The 17098-nt window shown below is 41.4% G+C and overlaps 1 protein-coding gene across 1 annotated transcript in view; it reads left to right on the plus strand.

Annotated features, from left to right (window-relative positions):
- Positions 1-6433, plus strand: part of LOC138967486 (serine/threonine-protein phosphatase 6 regulatory ankyrin repeat subunit B-like) — a 52890-nt gene extending 46457 nt beyond the window's left edge. Inside the window, exons 27-30 of the mRNA XM_070340044.1 lie at positions 690-896; positions 2502-3867; positions 4431-4577; positions 6005-6433. Coding sequence (XP_070196145.1) covers positions 690-896; positions 2502-3867; positions 4431-4577; positions 6005-6195 — 1911 coding nt within the window. The 3' untranslated portion in view covers positions 6196-6433. The remainder of the gene's footprint in view (positions 1-689; positions 897-2501; positions 3868-4430; positions 4578-6004) is intronic.
- The last annotated feature ends 10665 nt before the right edge of the window (positions 6434-17098 follow it).

Below are 17098 nucleotides of genomic sequence, written 5' to 3' on the forward strand. Positions count from 1 at the left end.
TAAACCCTGTTGGATTTGGATGGGTTGTAAAAAAGTGAATATACTTGCTTTTATTGAGGAAAACTTTTCCACGTGATATTATAGGCCAGTCACTAGCGAGGGGTGTGTCTGAAACACGTGGACAAGGAGCACGTGTGGAAAGTTTGCCTCAATAAAAGCAAAATGAGTCTCGCTTGTGTCATCGATACGCGCTTCTGGACAATTTGTCAGATATGTTTATTTTCTGTATTTTAAGTGTACGTCTGTCTGTCCACTTAAGGCCAAAAAAAAAAATAGGTCTGTTTACGGTAACCCGACCGACCCTAGTTTTTTCGCGCGACCCTAGACTTTTTTTTGGCATTTGGGGGGGGGGAAAAAAAAATCTTGTTTTTTTGGCAAAATAACGTAAAAATATGGTTTTTTGGAAAAACAAAAACAAAAAAACAAAAAAAAAATCCCGACCTACCGACCCTATTTTTTGGGCCTATGTTACCGTAAACAGACCTTTTTTTTTTGGCCTAAGAGACCGGTGGGTCGAAGATCAGTTACCATAACGTTTGTTTTGTTTTAATTAACCGTTCCTATAACATACCTGGCTTGTGTTTTGATTCTCAATAAAAGCAAGGGCATTCACTCTTGTACAACTCATACAAACCCGACAGAGTTATTTCCGTAGTTCATCTATTAGCATGATCCATATGCTATTTCAGAACGGGTGGTCAGCGCTGCACTTTGCCTCCAAGGCTGGCTACCTGGCGGTGGTCAAGCTGCTGGTGGAGACGGGGGCCTCGCCGCGCCTAGAGACCACGGACGGCAAGGTGGCTGTCACTTTCGCAGCCGCCAACAACCACTCCGATGTGCTCAGCTTCCTGATGAAGAAAGACCACAGCACACAGGCCCTCATGGATGACAAGAAGGTTGGGAACTTCTCACTTGATGGTTTGAACAGTGTTTATTCAACAATTTGTGGATAATGCATTATAATACATGTTAAAGGATCAACAACAAGCTCAAGCTTATGGTAAAAATGTTTGATCATGTGGTTCTCATTATAACCCCCGCAAATTGGGGGTGTTTAGGATTCACTCTGTTTTTATATTTAGTCAAGTTTTGACTAAATATTTTAACATCGAGGGGGGAATCGAGACGAGGGTCGTGGTGTATGTGTGTGCGTGTGTGTGTGTCTGTGTGTCTGTACGTGTGTCTGTGTGTCTCTGTGTGTGTGTGTACATAGATCGATTCAGACCAAACTACTGGACCGATCTTTATTAAATTTGACATGAGATTTCCTGGGAATGATATCCCCGGACTTTTTTCCTTTTTTCGATAAATACCTTTGATGACGTCATATCCGGCTTTTTGTAAAAGTTGAGGCGGCACTGTCACACCCTCATTTTTCAATTAAATTGATTAAAATTTTGGCAAAGCAATCTTCGACAAAGGCCGGGATTTGGTATTGCATTTCAACTTTGTGGCTTAAAAACTAATGAGTGAGTTTGGTCATTAAAAAACGGAAACTTGTAATTAAAAATTATTTTTTTTATTAAACGATCCAAAAACAATTTCATCTTATTCTTTGTCATTTTCTGATTCCAAAAACATATACATATGTTATATTTGGATTAAAAACAATCTCTGAAAATTAAAAATATAAAAATTATGATCAAAATTAAATTTCCGAAATCGATTTAAAAACTACTTCATCTTATTCCTTGTCGGTTCCTGATTCCAAAAACATATAGATATGATATGTTTGAATTAAAAACACGCTCAGAAAGTTAAAACGAAGAGAGGTACAGTAAAGCGTGCTATGAAGCACAGCGCAACCGCTGCCGCGCCAAACAGGCTCGTCACTTTCACTGCCTTTTGCACTAGCGGCGGACTACGTTCAGTTTCATTCTGTGAGTTCCACAGCTTGACTAAATGTAGTAATTTCGCCTTACGCGACTTGTTTGTTTTGTGCTTTGTCTGTCCTTTTGTTCGCATTCAGATCTCTTGTGCTTATGGACAGATTAAAATTTGTGTGTAGTTTAAAAGTGGGGGACACACGTACAGTCGGAACTAAAGATTACGTTCTTACCTTATGTGAAACTGACTCCTTAATCTCCTTTTCCTCCTCATTATCATCATCGTCGTCGTCGTTATTGTTATCGTCGCCGCCGCCATCTTCGCTGCCGCAATATCCATAAGAACCTCTATTTTTATTTTCATTGTCGACATTAAAAACAATCTTTCGTTGTTGTCTCGAGCATCAGTCATTTTCAGAGAGAGACAAAAGATTGCGTCGACGTTGTCGGTAACTTCACAAATCAAAATGAAATGTCAACGTCATTGTGGTCAGCGATCTCATACATCATCTTATACACCGAAGTCGTCAAAATACGCCCCTTCCTTTGCAGCCTCTCTCTTATTGCAAAATCCTTCCATTCCGAAGCCAAAACCTAAATGTCAGCTAGTATATCGAGTGTATTGCTTCTTTCTTTGCTCCAGCTCAATGCCAAACATGTGCTTCGCTGTTGCAGTTCGTCTTCGACTTGATGCAGTGCGGCAAGCTGAGCAACAACAAGAGTCTGCGCGAGTTCATCCTGCTGTCCCCCGCCCCTCCGGACACGGCGGCCAAGCTGTCCAAGACCTTGAGGCTACTGTCCACCAGGGAGAAGGAAAGGATGAGAGACCTGATGGCCGCTGCCGACTACTGTGAAACCATGGCAACTGACCTCACGGCCATCGCAGCGAGTCTCAGTTCCGCGCAGCAGATTCTGAAGGCTGTTGACTGCCAGGGAGCGCAGTTCCTGGACGTGTTGATCGAGAACGAACAGAAAGAGGTGGTGGCTCACCCCTCCGTGCAGAAGTACCTGTCCGATGTGTGGATCGGCGGATTGAACTGGTCTTTGTGGAAGACCATGCTGCTGTTCCTGTCGCTGCTGATCATCCCCGTGCTGTGGATCGGCATCTCCCTGCCCACGCACTACCGCCTCAACAAGGTGCCCATCATCAAGTTCATGACCTACCTGGTGTCCCACATCTACATGATGCTGCTCTACTTCTTCATGGTGGCCATGCCCCTGCACAACATCTACGACTCCGGCAGCCTGATCCCTTGGTGGAACGAGTGGCTGCTCCTCGCCTGGCTGTCCGGCCTGCTGGTGTCCGAGCTGACCAACCCGGGGGACAGGGCGGGCCTGGGCTGGATCCAGGCCATCAACCTAGGCATCTCCGCCATCGGCATCTTCTGCCACCTCCTGGCCTTCGCCTACCAGCACTCGGACGACCGCTACCTCCTGCTCTACGTCCGCAACAACTTCTTCGCCTGGGCCTTGCTGCTCAGCTTCGTGCAGCTGTTGGACTTTCTGTCCTTCCACCACCTCTTCGGGCCGTGGGCCATCATCATTAGGGACCTCATGCGCGACCTCATGCGCTTCCTCGTCATCCTCCTCATCTTCATGGTGGGCTTCACGCTCCACCTCTCCGCGTTGTACCAGCCCGTCTACCCCGAGGACAGCACCAGCATCCCGCAAGGCACTGGCCACGTCAGTGAGGCAACCTCGCTCACTCCCATTGCCACGTTCGAGTTCCTCTTCTTCGCTCTCTTTGGTCTGGTTGAGCCGGACGCTTTGCCCCCCATCAGCCGGAGTCCGGTGTGGGTGATGGACCTGGTCAAGGTGGTCTTTGGGACCTACATGATGGTGACTCTCATCGTGCTCATCAACCTTCTCATCGCTATGATGTCGGACACGTACCAGCGCATCCAGCAGCAGTCGGACACGGAGTGGAAGTTCGGGCGAGCCAAGCTTATCCGTAACATGAACAAAACGTCGGCCACGCCGTCTCCGTTGAATCTCTTCACTAAAGCGTTCACGTATATAAGGGTGTTTATCAAATACAGAGGTGGGTTCCGTTGGTTTTGATAAGATGTGTTGTAAGGGGTGTGTACGGAGGGTAGAGAGTAGGGGTGTGTCAGAGTAAAGTTGAGAGAATGGAAGTAGTAGACATTGAGTTGGCTTTTGTGTGTGTGTGTGTGTGTGTGTGTGTGTGTGTGTGTGTGTGTGTGTGTGTGTGTGTGTGTGATAGAGAGGAGGAGGGAGAGAGACGGTGTGTGTGCGTGTGTGTGTGTGTGTGTGTGAGATAGATGAGGGAGGAAGAGAGAGAGAGAGAGACGGTGTGTGTGTGTGTGTGTGTGTGTGTGTGTGTGTGTGTGTGTGTGTGTGTGTGTGTGTGTGACCTAGAATCGTTCCATTACAACCGTTCTCGTAACATTTGGGGATCGTGTCTGAGTCAGAAGCAGAAGAGGAGAAGGGGGTGGGGATTACAGGAAAGGGGAGAAGTTAATAGATGCGAAGAATACGGGAGGTGTTGCGCAATGTACAATAAAACAAGCTTACAACGTAACGCACATCATCTTTCCAGTAATCATTCTACCCCCTTTTTTGATTGATTTTTTTTTATACCAGGTCGAGTCTGCAGCACCCAAGCCCAAGAGTTCATACACCAAGAGGAAGATCTGGAATCGTACCAGGATAACCACTCTCTGGACATGTCCTCGCACGGGGGCTGGTTGAAGCACTTAGTGCGACGAAACACTCAGGTCGCGCCCGAAGGTAAGGTGTTATTTTGTACAGGTAGTGATTACTGCTGTTGTGTGGTATTATATATGTGTTGATCAATGTTGTAAAAGTTCTGATAAAAGCAGTTATGTTGTGTATATGTGTGTCCATAATTGCAGTGTATTGGAACTTCGGGAACCTCATTTGACAGACACGAGTTCGTCTTTTATCTCTGTTTAATGTTTGTCTCAGTCTTCATGACCGTGTCTCCCTCAGTCTGCTTCCATTTTTTACATTTAGTCAAGTTTTGACTAAATGTTTTAACATAGAGGGGGGAATCGAGACGTGGGTTGTGGTGTATGTGTGTGTGTGTGTGTGTGTGTATGTGTGTGTGTGTGTGTGTGCGTGCGTGCGTGTAGAGCGATTCAGACTAAACTACTGGACCGATCTTTATGAAATTTGACATGAGAGTTTCTGGGTATGATATCCCCATACGTTTTTTTCATTTTGTTAATAAATGTCTTTGATGACGTCATATCCGGCTTTTCGTGAAAGTTGAGGCGACACTGTCACGCCCTCATTTTTCAACCAAATTGGTTGAAATTTTGGTCAAGTAATCTTCGACGAAGCCCGGACTTCGGTATTGCATTTCAGCTTGGTGGCTTAAAAATTAATTAATGACTTTGGTCATTAAAAATCTGAAAATTGTAAAAAAAAAATATTTTTTATAAAACGATCCAAATTTACGTTCATCTTATTCTCCATCATTTGCTGATTCCAAAAACATATAAATATGTTATATTTGGATTAAAAACAAGCTCTGAAAATTAAATATATAAAAATTATTATCAAAATTAATTTGTCGAAATCAATTTAAAAACACTTTCATCTTATTCCTTGTCGGTTCCTGATTCCAAAAACATATAGATATGATATGTTTGGATTAAAAACACGCTCAGAAAGTTAAAACGAAGAGAGGTACAGAAAAGCGTGCTATCATTCTCAGCGCAACCACTACCCCGCTCTTCTTGTCAATTTCACTGCCTTTGCCGTGAGCAGTGGACTGACGATGCTACGAGTATACGGTCTTGCTGCGTTGCATTGCGTTCAGTTTCATTCTGTGGGTTCGACAGCTACTTGACTAAATGTTGTATTTTCGCCTTTCGCGACTTGTTTTCTGTCTCCGTCTCTCTCTGTGTCTCTCGTGTGTGTGTGTGTGTGTGTGTGTGTGTGTGTGTGTGTGTGTGTGTGTGTGTGTGTGTGTGTGTGTGTGTGTGTGTGAACGAACGGTTAGCATTCGGGCAAGAGCTAAACACCTCCCGGTTTGCTGTAAAAAAAATAAATAAAAAAAAGCATTGATCTTCTCTTTTAAAAAATGCATATTACATCATGTCACTTTTGCTATTTTCGTCGGGTGTGGCTGGTAAAACGAGATTTTTATTTCAAATGTAGTGTACCCCTCGTCACTGTTGCTGTTTCAGTGGGGTTCATGGCGGCGCCTCACCTGCACGGAGCCACGCGCATCGAGGACGTGGTGGACTGGAAGAAGGTGGTGCAGAAGTACCTGCTGACCTCGGGTCAGGACGAGGCCGTAGAGGAACTGATCGGCAGTATGTCCGGCGACAAATCCAGCTACAACCAGGACCTCGACTTCAAAGACGACACTGGCTGACCGCTGTGAATTCTATTCTATCAAAAGGCCATGGACTTACAGGTCCATGAACAGGCCTGTGAGGGTGCGTTGGTGGTAGTAGCCTTGTTCCAAAATCAGACCTCAAATTTCACTATCAGTTCCATGCGAGTGAGCTTTGTGGCTAAACAAAATCAGACCTCAAATTTCACTATCAGTAGCCTACCAGTGATCTTTGTGGCTAAACAAAATATGACCTCAAATTGTACTATCAGTTCAATGCCAGTGATCTTTGTGGCTTAAAAAAATAATTAAGACCTCAAATTTCACTATCAGTTCCAGTGAGCTTTGTGGCTTAAATAAATAAGACCTCGCATTCCACTATCAGTTTCTGTGAACTTTTTGGCTTAAGACCTTCAATTTTACTATAAGTTCCAGTGAGCTTTGCGGCTTGAATAAATAAGACGTCCAATGTCACCATCTCAGTCAATCTGCACATCTATAGACACCTCAGTCTGGTTGTAGTAAACTTCATGGTTGTGCAATCAAAGGGAAGTAAGCGCTTTAAATGACAACGACATGTGCAACAAGAGACAGTGAGAGCTATGGGGAACCAATCTCCTGGCACCTGAGAGGATATCATAAGAAGCATTGAAATGAACAAGCAAATTTCAACCAAGATTTCCATGCGAACTTCAGTGAATTCTATATGCCTTTCGTGGATGTGTTGGTGGTGAAAGTCCTCATCCCATGACATGTGTGGCTACTTAGACAAAATGCCGAAATGTCTTTGAAATCGGCGACAATGTTGCTGTTATTTCGGCAAAGCTGTCAAACTTTTTTCACGCTAAAACAAACTTCCGAAAATGTCCGAAACGTTTACGATCATTTTGGACAATTTTCCGAAGAAAACACATCCTAGCAAGATCTCTGTGATTCCAGAGTCAAATAGCAGAGACGTCAATCTGATGCCAGTGAACTGTGTGATTGTGAACCAAGACTGTCTATTCAAGAAAGCCTAGCTGGCTGGCCAAAGTCAAATGCAGACACGTCAATCTGATTCCAGTGAACTTTGTGATTGTGAACCAAGACTGTCTATTCAAGAAAGACAATAGCTGGCTGGCCAAATTCAAATAGCAGCGACATCAATCTGATTCCATTGAACTGTGTGATTGTGAACCAAGACTGTCTATTCAAGCAAGACAATAGCTGGCTGGCCAAATTCAAATAGCAGCGACATCAATCTGATTCCATTGAACTGTGTGATTGTGAACCAAGACTGTCTATTCAAGCAAGACAATAGCTGGCTGGCCAAATTCAAATAGCAGCGACATCAATCTGATTCCATTGAACTGTGTGATTGTGAACCAAGACTGTCTATTCATGCAAGGCTGACCAAAGTCAAAGTTGAAGAGAACTTGGTGGATGTCTTGGCGAAGGTCGGTGAGAACAAGTGGACGGGCCTCAGCCTGGCAAAGCTACCTGGAGATACCACACCGAACACAGCATGGACATTAGTAACTTCTCCCAGTGTTCATCCCTCGGGTTACTAAACGGGGCAGTCGTTTGATGTCTGAGACTGCTGCCTTAAACTTCGTAAAGATCGCAGGAACTTTATCGCCAGTTCGAAACTTGCCGGAAAAAAATGAATCCTAGCAACGGTGAGCGACCGTTCCAGTCATAGAACTGAACCGGACTAAACCGTGCAGTTTGTGTAAGTCCTGTTCCTGTTAACGTTGTAGTTGTAAGCTTATTGACGATATGCAACCCAAGGCTTCAGATCTCAATATTACCCAAATCTTGTCAGTTCTGAGGATCATGGCAGTAGGAGAGAAAGTAAACGATGAACTTAGCTTCACTGAAGCTTACGAAAAAACAATTTCGACATTGACAGCACTTGTTGACCCGGCTCAGTCAAATTCCAGAAACTGTGTGGCTGACTTGGCCTGAGCCCCTTTGGCTCAGTCTGAAAGGTCTGAAACTTGAGGATTCCGACCTCGCCCTTCTTGAAAGAGAAAGTGATGCAGTCAGTTATGCATCTTTCAATGCAAGTTCTAAAAAACGTGTGTGCAAAAACATATAATGAAAGTATAATTCAAAATGGCTAAAACTGTTGAAACTTCTGCTGTCAGATATTGCACTGTTGTTGTTTTTTGCAAGATGTGTATAAAGGAGCACATTATATTGTTGGTATCTAAGAAAGAAATCTGAAAGACTGTTGTACTGAAACGCTCACATTGTCTGTGGAAGAAAATTGCTGTACTGAGCCTGATTCGCGTTACTGTAAATAGCTGAGAAGTCCATCAAAACTGTCTTGATCTGTTAAACGCACACGTAGAACAGAAAAAAAGTTTGTTTAACAGTGACATCGTTCATTTAATTATTGGCTTGCAAGGTTTGATTTCAACGATGTGTCAAAGGTTCTGTGTTTGGGGTCTTAGGTGTAGGGACTATGAAAAGTATGATCATTATGAAGCTTCTTTCATACACTGTTTGTATAGCCTCATCATGAGTATTGACCAAAGGCGCTTGGACAGTTTTGTCGGAAATTGTGCCATTAAATCATGCTTTCTTTCTTTATTTGGTGTTTAACGTCGTTTTCAACCACGGAGGTTATATCGCGACGAGGGAAAGGGGGGAGATGGGATAGGGGAAAGGGGGGAGATGGGATAGAGCCACTTCTTAAGTGTTTCTTGTTCACAAAAGCACTAATCAAAAAATTGCTCCAGGGGCTTGCAACGTAGTACAATATATGACCTTACTGGGAGAATGCAAGTTTCCAGCACAAAGGACTAAACATTTCTTACATACTGCTTGACTAAAATCTTTACAAACATTGACTATATTCTATACAAGAACCACTTAACAAGGGTAATAAGTGAAGAATTTTATGGGTGAGAAAAGGAAAGTAAAAGGACTTTGGGGAGGCAGAAATAAAGAAACAAGAAAAAGATCCTAATTAGGTTCACGGCATCGAGAGTGATGCAACCTTCTCTCAGAAGTTAGTGGAGAAGGCTCCACCATCCACCACCCGGGGGACGCGCCTCTACGCCAATTAGGGGGCGCGAGGTTAAATCATGCTATATGTCACCTTACCTCCTCCCTGCACGTTGCTATCATTTCAGACTCAAGGAGTCTTAGGTAATATGAAATCATCCGTCCACCAGTCCGTCCATATCATCACATTCAATGTTAACGTCTGCCCTCGGTAGGACAGAGACAAAACACAACATCAAGTATTCACTTTCATCTTTCTATTTAACCATTTGATCTCATCTTTTGTTATCAAATCTGATGCCACGTTCACTTTAACTGTATACATGCTGTTTTTTTTATATTATTTTAATAAAATAAATAAATACTATTGTTTTGTCAATAACAAACGTTCCAACAACCTACCTTTCTTGTTTTTTGATTCTGTATACATTCAGGTTTTTATTATTTTACTTATTGCATATTTATAGTCTTTTCAGGGTCGTACGCGAAAAAGCTTATCTAAGTGGGTAAAATCATTCACTTTTGGTTTTCTGTGACTACTATAACTGACTATATTTAAAGAGTGAAATCGGGAAATGTTTTTCATGTGGCCTGTGATGATTTGAAATGTTCAGAGCTTTTTCAATGTGCTTTGAAGAGTTGTTTGTGCAATAATTGCTGGTAACATGTAATCATGTGAGAAATGAAGTGAAGAAATTGAGAGCTGTAAACTCTGCTTAACTGTTTTATTGCCACTGATGAGAAAATCAAAGTGAACAAGGCGACTGTGATAATGGTAACTTGTTTAATGTAAAAACACAAAACAAAACACAAACAGAACATGCAATTAAATCCTGAACAGATTCGCTAAAATGTGATTTCACAACACTCAAAACGCTGACAAGACGGCAGAGGGGAAACATTCATTGAACCACTTGCATCTGTTTGGAACTAAGATCTTGTTTAAAGGACCTTCCTCCCCGTGTAAACCGGTTTGTACATCGTCAGAGATCCGTCCAGACGTTTACATGGAATAAGAGCATCCTAGCACTTGAAAACACACCGGCATGGTTGGCCTAGTGGTAAGGCGTCCGCCCCGTGATCGGGAGGTCGTGGGTTCGAACCCCGGCCGGGTCATACCTAAGACTTTAAAATTGGCAATCTAGTGGCTGCTCCGCATGTCGTCTGGCATTATGGGGTTAGTGCCAGGACTGGTTGGTCCGGTGTCAGAATAATGTGACTGGGTGAGACATGAAGCCTGTGCTGCGACTTCTGTCTTGTGTGTGGCGCACGTTATATGTCAAAGCAGCACCGCCCTGATATGGCCCTTCGTGGTCGGCTGGGCGTTAAGCAAACAAACAAACAAACAAACTTGAAAACACGCCTAACAACTTTAGCCTGGACATTTTTTGATGAATTTGTTTTTCTCAAACGACACTTATCAGGCCTGAAAGTTGTGAGTAGAAACATGTAAATGGCGAGTAGAAATGTGAATCTACTCGCCAAATGTGAGTGAAGTTGGTGAAACAAAGGTTGGTTTGGCGAGTAAAAATACTAAAATTTGCTCTCTGGCTAGTAAATTATTACAAGTACTAGCCGAACGCCAGTGCCCCATTTCGTGGACTTTCAGTGCCGCTTATATAAATTTGTTTAAACAATTCAGAACACAAAAATCACCACTTTGTATGCACAGATAGCAGACTGACTGCTGATCATTTTTGGCATATAATCAAGTGGACTGACGCCAATAATTATGACATGTACCATTCTGGACAGAGCTTTAGTGGTGTACCCGATCGTTTATGTGGGAAAGAAGCAGTGATGGCGCTAGTATTTTTTCAAACCGCTAGGCAAACTTTTATGATGCAAACAGTCCAGAAAAACACACGGTAAGCTGGTCATTGGAACCAGTAAGAGTCCAACAAAGAGTACTGGTTTTGTTGTTATACCAGCGGGAAAAAACCGGTTGGTCAAATATCAACCGGTAGGTCATACCGGCAGCCATTTTTGTTCCGGTATTTTCTCATTTCATCTGGTAAAATACCGATAATTACCGGTTAACGCCAATACTGGGAAGTGGTATCTTTCGCCAGTCCTTAATATACTTAGGAGAGATTTCATCAAGGGTTCTAGACACGGTAAATTGAATTATAATGTGCCTGGGATGCTACAGTTGTGAATTCTCCTTACTATCATTCTTGAGATCTCAAAACCGTTGACAAGAAATGTAAGACTTTTTTTTTTTGTAGTGAGGACAGCGACAACTATTACAAGAATGCAATACAACTCACTGTGTTATGACAAACTTTGTGATACTTTGTGATATAATAAATATTAATTAAATATTAAGTCTCAATCAAATATTAAATATTTGCCTATATATATATATATATATATATATATATAGATGCATAATGATAACTGTTTAGTGAGATTTTAATGTGGAACCCTCTGCTGTTTTGCCACTGTGTAGATGTTGTGAACTAATATCTTGTAAATATTTCACATGTGTACAATCATTGTACCCTCATGCATGAGATTTACATTGTACAGGATATCATTATTGTTCTGTTTGTGTGTATATATATATATACATTACATTTGTTATTACTTTACATAACATAAGCATGAAATAGCAAATAAAAACCGTGGTCAAGATCGAAATTAAAATGTTCATGTTTTTTTTGTCACTGTGTATTAAAAAACAATAAATGGAAGCTACTACAATGAACAGAATTAAATTGACACTTCTCTGAGGAAAATGTACATATGAAATTCAATATAACCTTCAAATCCCAAAGGGTAAACAATTACTAAGATTAAAATTTGTTGCAAGTCCTTTGAATTAAATTTTCAAAGCATCACAAAACTAATTTAATGATGAAAGAGAGAAATGACATGGAGATAAAAAAAGAAAAAAAAGAAAAAGAGAGAAACAAACACATTAGGAAATAAAACTTCAACTTGCAAAACTTGGCTTAGTAGATCTATACACCTACATTTTTCCTCTCTGGAAGTAAAATAAAGTAACTGACGAATGTTTGCTGAAGTATATCTTCCTAACTTCCAAACACTATTAAGCAACTAACTCTTGTCAAATCATTTCAATAACACTGGAAATAGGCAATTTTAAAATAAGTATCAGCTACACAGCTATAAATTACAAAGAGAGAGAGAGAGAGAGAGAGAGAGAGAGAGAGAGAGAGAGAGAGAGAGAGAGAGACAGACAGAGAAAGAGAGAGAGAGAGAGAAAGAGAGAGAGAGAGAGACAGAGAGAGAGAGAGAGAGAGAGAGAGAGAGAGAGAGAGAGAGAGAGAGAGAGATAGAGAGAGAAGCAATTCAGCTACAAAAGGCTTAAAGTGTTACATTTGACTGAAAAACTTTGTGAGACACTTGAAAAATAAACACTAACAGGCTAAAGAGTTAGTACAATTTTTAAACTTTTACTTTCAATTTTGAACTGTGTTACATGTTGAAGATACACACACTTACTCTTGCACGCGCACAATACTTTGTATTATTCCGTAATGCCACAGAGAATTTCAGACATAATCACAAAATACACAATTTATTTACAGTATTTTGATATCTGTTTATATTCTCAAAATAAGACACAAGAAATATTGGAATTGAAACAAAAAATCAAAAACTTCAGCACAACATCACATTTAGATGCAACTCAATCTGACCCTGGCATCTAAGTGGCATTCATGACAGACAGACAGACAGATTAGTGATCAATCCAGAAAGATAGTTGTTTTGACAGTTGCAAATTATTGGGACAGAAGAAGAAGAATACATCAGACTCTAAATAAAAAAATAATATAAGAACTGATGTTTAAAATAAAATGAGCAAATAAAATAGGCTTTTAATGATCCAACAAAAATGGGTAAAATAATGTGTATCTTCACAGCCATGTTATTTCTTGTTTGCATGTAAATAATTCAAGTACACACACACACACACACACACACACACACACACACACACACACACACCTTTTACTCCCTGTATCAGCTGCAAAGAAAGTACAGGCAAATCCGGATAAGACGAAATTGAAGGGACCGAATTGTTATTGTGTCCTATCCGAAATTTCGACTTGGTCATAGTACAGTGGAACCCCTCTCTAGCGACCTTGAAAATGTTGACAAAAATCGGTCCTTATGGAGGGGGGTCCTTACAGAGGGAGGGGGCGGGGCCACAAAGAAAGTCACCTCAGATTTTCTTAAAAAAAAAGAAAACAGAGAAGTTTGAGTTGCTGACGACCGTTTCCTCAAGCAAACTGCTTCGATTTCATGTTTGACATTGTCGATGGTGTCCACCAGTTCTGGTGCATGTTTCAATGCAAAAAGAGTTAGTTTCTGAGCAAGCATTTCTTTACAGCAGTCCCTGCAATGATGAAGGCCCTCCGAGAAAGAGAGTGAAAAATCGGCCACCGTTCTCAGCATCGCGTATCTGTGTGTAACCTCTTTCATTGACAAGATACTCTTGTTTCCCTGCAGCCTTGACCAGTGAGTCGGTTACCTAATCTGTGAACCCTTCAGTTGTGTTGCTTTGTCAAAAGTTAGACACAGTCAACTAGTTTTGCTCTGAGTGAACAGTGCAGCTGGCCTCAATTAGCCGGTGACACCTCTCTGGCCACAGCACCAAACAGTACATGGCTGGGGGGAGAGAGAGAGAGAGGGGGGGGGGGGGGGGGGGGGGGGGTAGCTGGCTAAACTCAGTGGGGTGTCCGGTGTCACTGAAGCCAGCAGGAAGAGCATTGGAGAGAAATAGAGAGGTGTACTCTTCCAAACAATTTCCAAGGATCAGTTGTCAGGGCTTAGGGTAGTCAGTGAGGGAGAGTGAGAGCGGTTTGTGTACAGTCCGACTGAAGAGTGAAAAGTCACTGCCACAAGATCGGCATGCAGTCAATAAAGCCAGACAAGAAGAATGATTATGACATGCGGCTCTATCTGCTGTTTTTTTTTAATTCAAACTGGTTTTCAACGCTTATTCTCACAAAGCATCTGCACACCTGCCTCTGCCTCTGTGCTGTGTTTGTGTGGCTGCTTTCGTATGATGTCAGTGCATGGTGAGTGCGTTCACTGCCTTGTCACCACTTCCCCACCTTTTTCAGAATGTTTTCTTGGAGTTGGATAATTCTCCTTACTCCTCGCCCCCTCCTAACTCCTCGCCCCCTCCTAACTTCAGTTCATACTTTATTCCGTGCCGACTGACCAGTCGGTGTGGCGTCTGTGTAGAGAAGAAGGGAATAAGGTTACACAATGCGCTAGTGTGAGACGCCAAGTTTCGTGTTTCGAGTTGCTGTAGTAAATATAGAGTAAACTTTGTCTTTGGGACTGACTTTCTGTTGTGTGCTATCCGTCTTTCGACTTACGTAAGAGAAATCCCATTTCGAGCTCAGGGTACTTTGTACACATAGATAAAGAGGGATAATTCCGGACCAGAATTTCTTTGTGTGCTAAGCGAATTTTTGACTTAACCGTTTGTGAGTTAGCTGGATTTGCCTGTACTTGTATATAAAACAAAACGTTTTGGCAACTTGTCAAAAAAATGGTAGGAACAAAATAACAGTACATTTGTAAAAAGAGCTTAAACACAACTATTCATTCCAGATCCATTAAAGGCACAGTGCAGCTCACAGCCTTCGTTTTGCGTTTTTGTTGCAGCTGAGTGCATTTACAGTTCAAAAATCCTCCTATGGTAGTAAAACAAACCCAAAACTACCCAACGACGACATCTGTGAAGCTCGACAGTTTCTTGTTCACGCGAGTGCATAAATTAACCTAGTTATTACGTGGTGTTTGGTCGGAGTTCGATTCAACTGAGTGATTCCGGCCTCCATTTTGTTTTACACAAACTCATGATGACGTCTGACATAGTTTGCTAGTGACGTGTCTTTTTGTGCATGATGTGGTGATCTACCTGATCTAAATTTAGATCCGAAAATAGGCTAAGACCAGCCGGGTCCGAGTACGAAATTAATTCGTAAAAAAATCGCAGTTCTTGACTCTTTGGGTGCAAGTCAATGAAACTTGGTAGTTCTTCTAACGGATAGCTGCCTGAGGTATGACTAAAAGCCCCAGGGGCTCTGTGCACCTAGATTGGACAAGTTCAGTACCTTTAACACAAGCATATACAACATTTTCTATAACTCTGTTCAAAGAAGTGTTTTGTCTTCAACAAATTTCAAGATCCACAGAACATCAAAACAGGAAAAAAAAATACACACATTGAAACACAACCCTAAAAATGTATCAACCAATAACAAACATAATCTCAACAACAAAATGTCAAAACAAATGATTTGAAAAATCTTGTGTTTATTGATACAATGTATTCACTTAAAGGCACAGTAATTAGCCTCCCGTAAACCATCACAGATACTGTCAGGCTTTTACACACAGTACAAACACCCTTCCATTTGAACGCTCACCAAACAGGAACATCCAAGGTGCCCTCCGTAAAGAGCGAGCAATTTTCAAAGAATTTATTTTTGCGTGGTTTATCTTAACCCTGAGCCATTGTGAACCCGTGTGATCAAGTTTCCCTTTTGCACAATGTGGTCATCAGTTAGTAATTTGAATGCGACTCGCTGTGAGCTTATCTGCAATAGCACGTTATTAAGTACCTCTGACTATGCACAAAACAAACGGCTGTGGTTCACAAGAACTCTAGCGATGGAATTTGACTGTTCAGAGGATCTGGCGATAGGTATAAACCGTCATCTGCTACGAGAACCACGACCTTGCGTGACCCTGCTTCCGGGCTTTTCTTTTTTCAAACTTTCAAAACTTCGAATTGTACTGATCTTGTCTTGATGAAAAAAGAATTCTTTTATGATTTAAGAATGTTTGTGTAACAAGCTGTCAATTTATTATTTAGATTTTAAAAGTTAGGTCTAGCGCCAAAACGCACCACGGTCCGATTGTCTCTGACACTCTCTCCGCTAAATTATTTCTTTGAAAATTGCTCGCTCTTTACGTAGGGCACCTAGGATGTTCCCGTTCGATGAGCGTTCAAATGGTAGGGTGTTTGTACTCTGTGTAAAAGCCTGACAGTATCTGTGATGGTTTACGGGAGGCTTACTGTGCCTATAATGACAAAATACATCAGGACCTCAGGTATCAAAAGTACTTTCTTTCTTTGGTGTTTAATCAAAAGTACAAAAGACACCCTCGTATATAACGTACTCAAGTCTACAAAGTCTACATATTTCCACATGTATAACAGTGGTAGCATTATCACAAAGAGGTTCTCGCGGTCAAGAGCACTTTATGCTACAGTTTGTTAAAAAAAAGAAAACTACAGCAATGACGGCTAACATCCTTAGCCATTATTACTAATTTGCCTCTTTTTCCATTGTTTTAATTCACATGAAAACATTCTTCATGCTAAGAAAAAGAAATTTTACTGCTGTGTTTCTGTGCAAAACTTTACTTCCATAGGCTGAAACTTGTTAAACTGTTACATATTTTAAGAGAACACTTCAACTTTAGTTCCAAATTGCCAAAACCATTTTCAGTTTGGCCAATTGCAATCATAGGTTCCGTGGGTAAGCAAGTGGGTACAGAGTACTAGATGTGCTGAGAAAGACACCATCAATCAACATTCTAAGAATCTCATATTCAAATGTCAAATTCAGTCATTTTGTTAGTCATGTCAAACCCTACAGAGTTGACCGTCGATCATTGAAAAGTCTCTCAAATGTCCCAGAACATTCAAACCAATGAGGAAATTAGCACAGTATTACACAACTATCTTTCCAAATCTATACTTAAACCATTTTGTAAGCAATATCCTGGGCGTTTTGCGAAACTAAATTTCATGTGAATAAACGATAACATTTTTGTTAAACCTAACTTTTTAGGCTGTCAGACAAGATACTGATAGGCACCTTCTACAATCTGTCCTGACAGAATAATTAATGCAAACTGAATTATCTGTCTCCATTTTTTTTCTCTC

This window comes from Littorina saxatilis, linkage group LG5 (assembly GCF_037325665.1).
Source record: "Littorina saxatilis isolate snail1 linkage group LG5, US_GU_Lsax_2.0, whole genome shotgun sequence".
Taxonomy (NCBI): Eukaryota; Metazoa; Mollusca; class Gastropoda; order Littorinimorpha; family Littorinidae; genus Littorina; species Littorina saxatilis.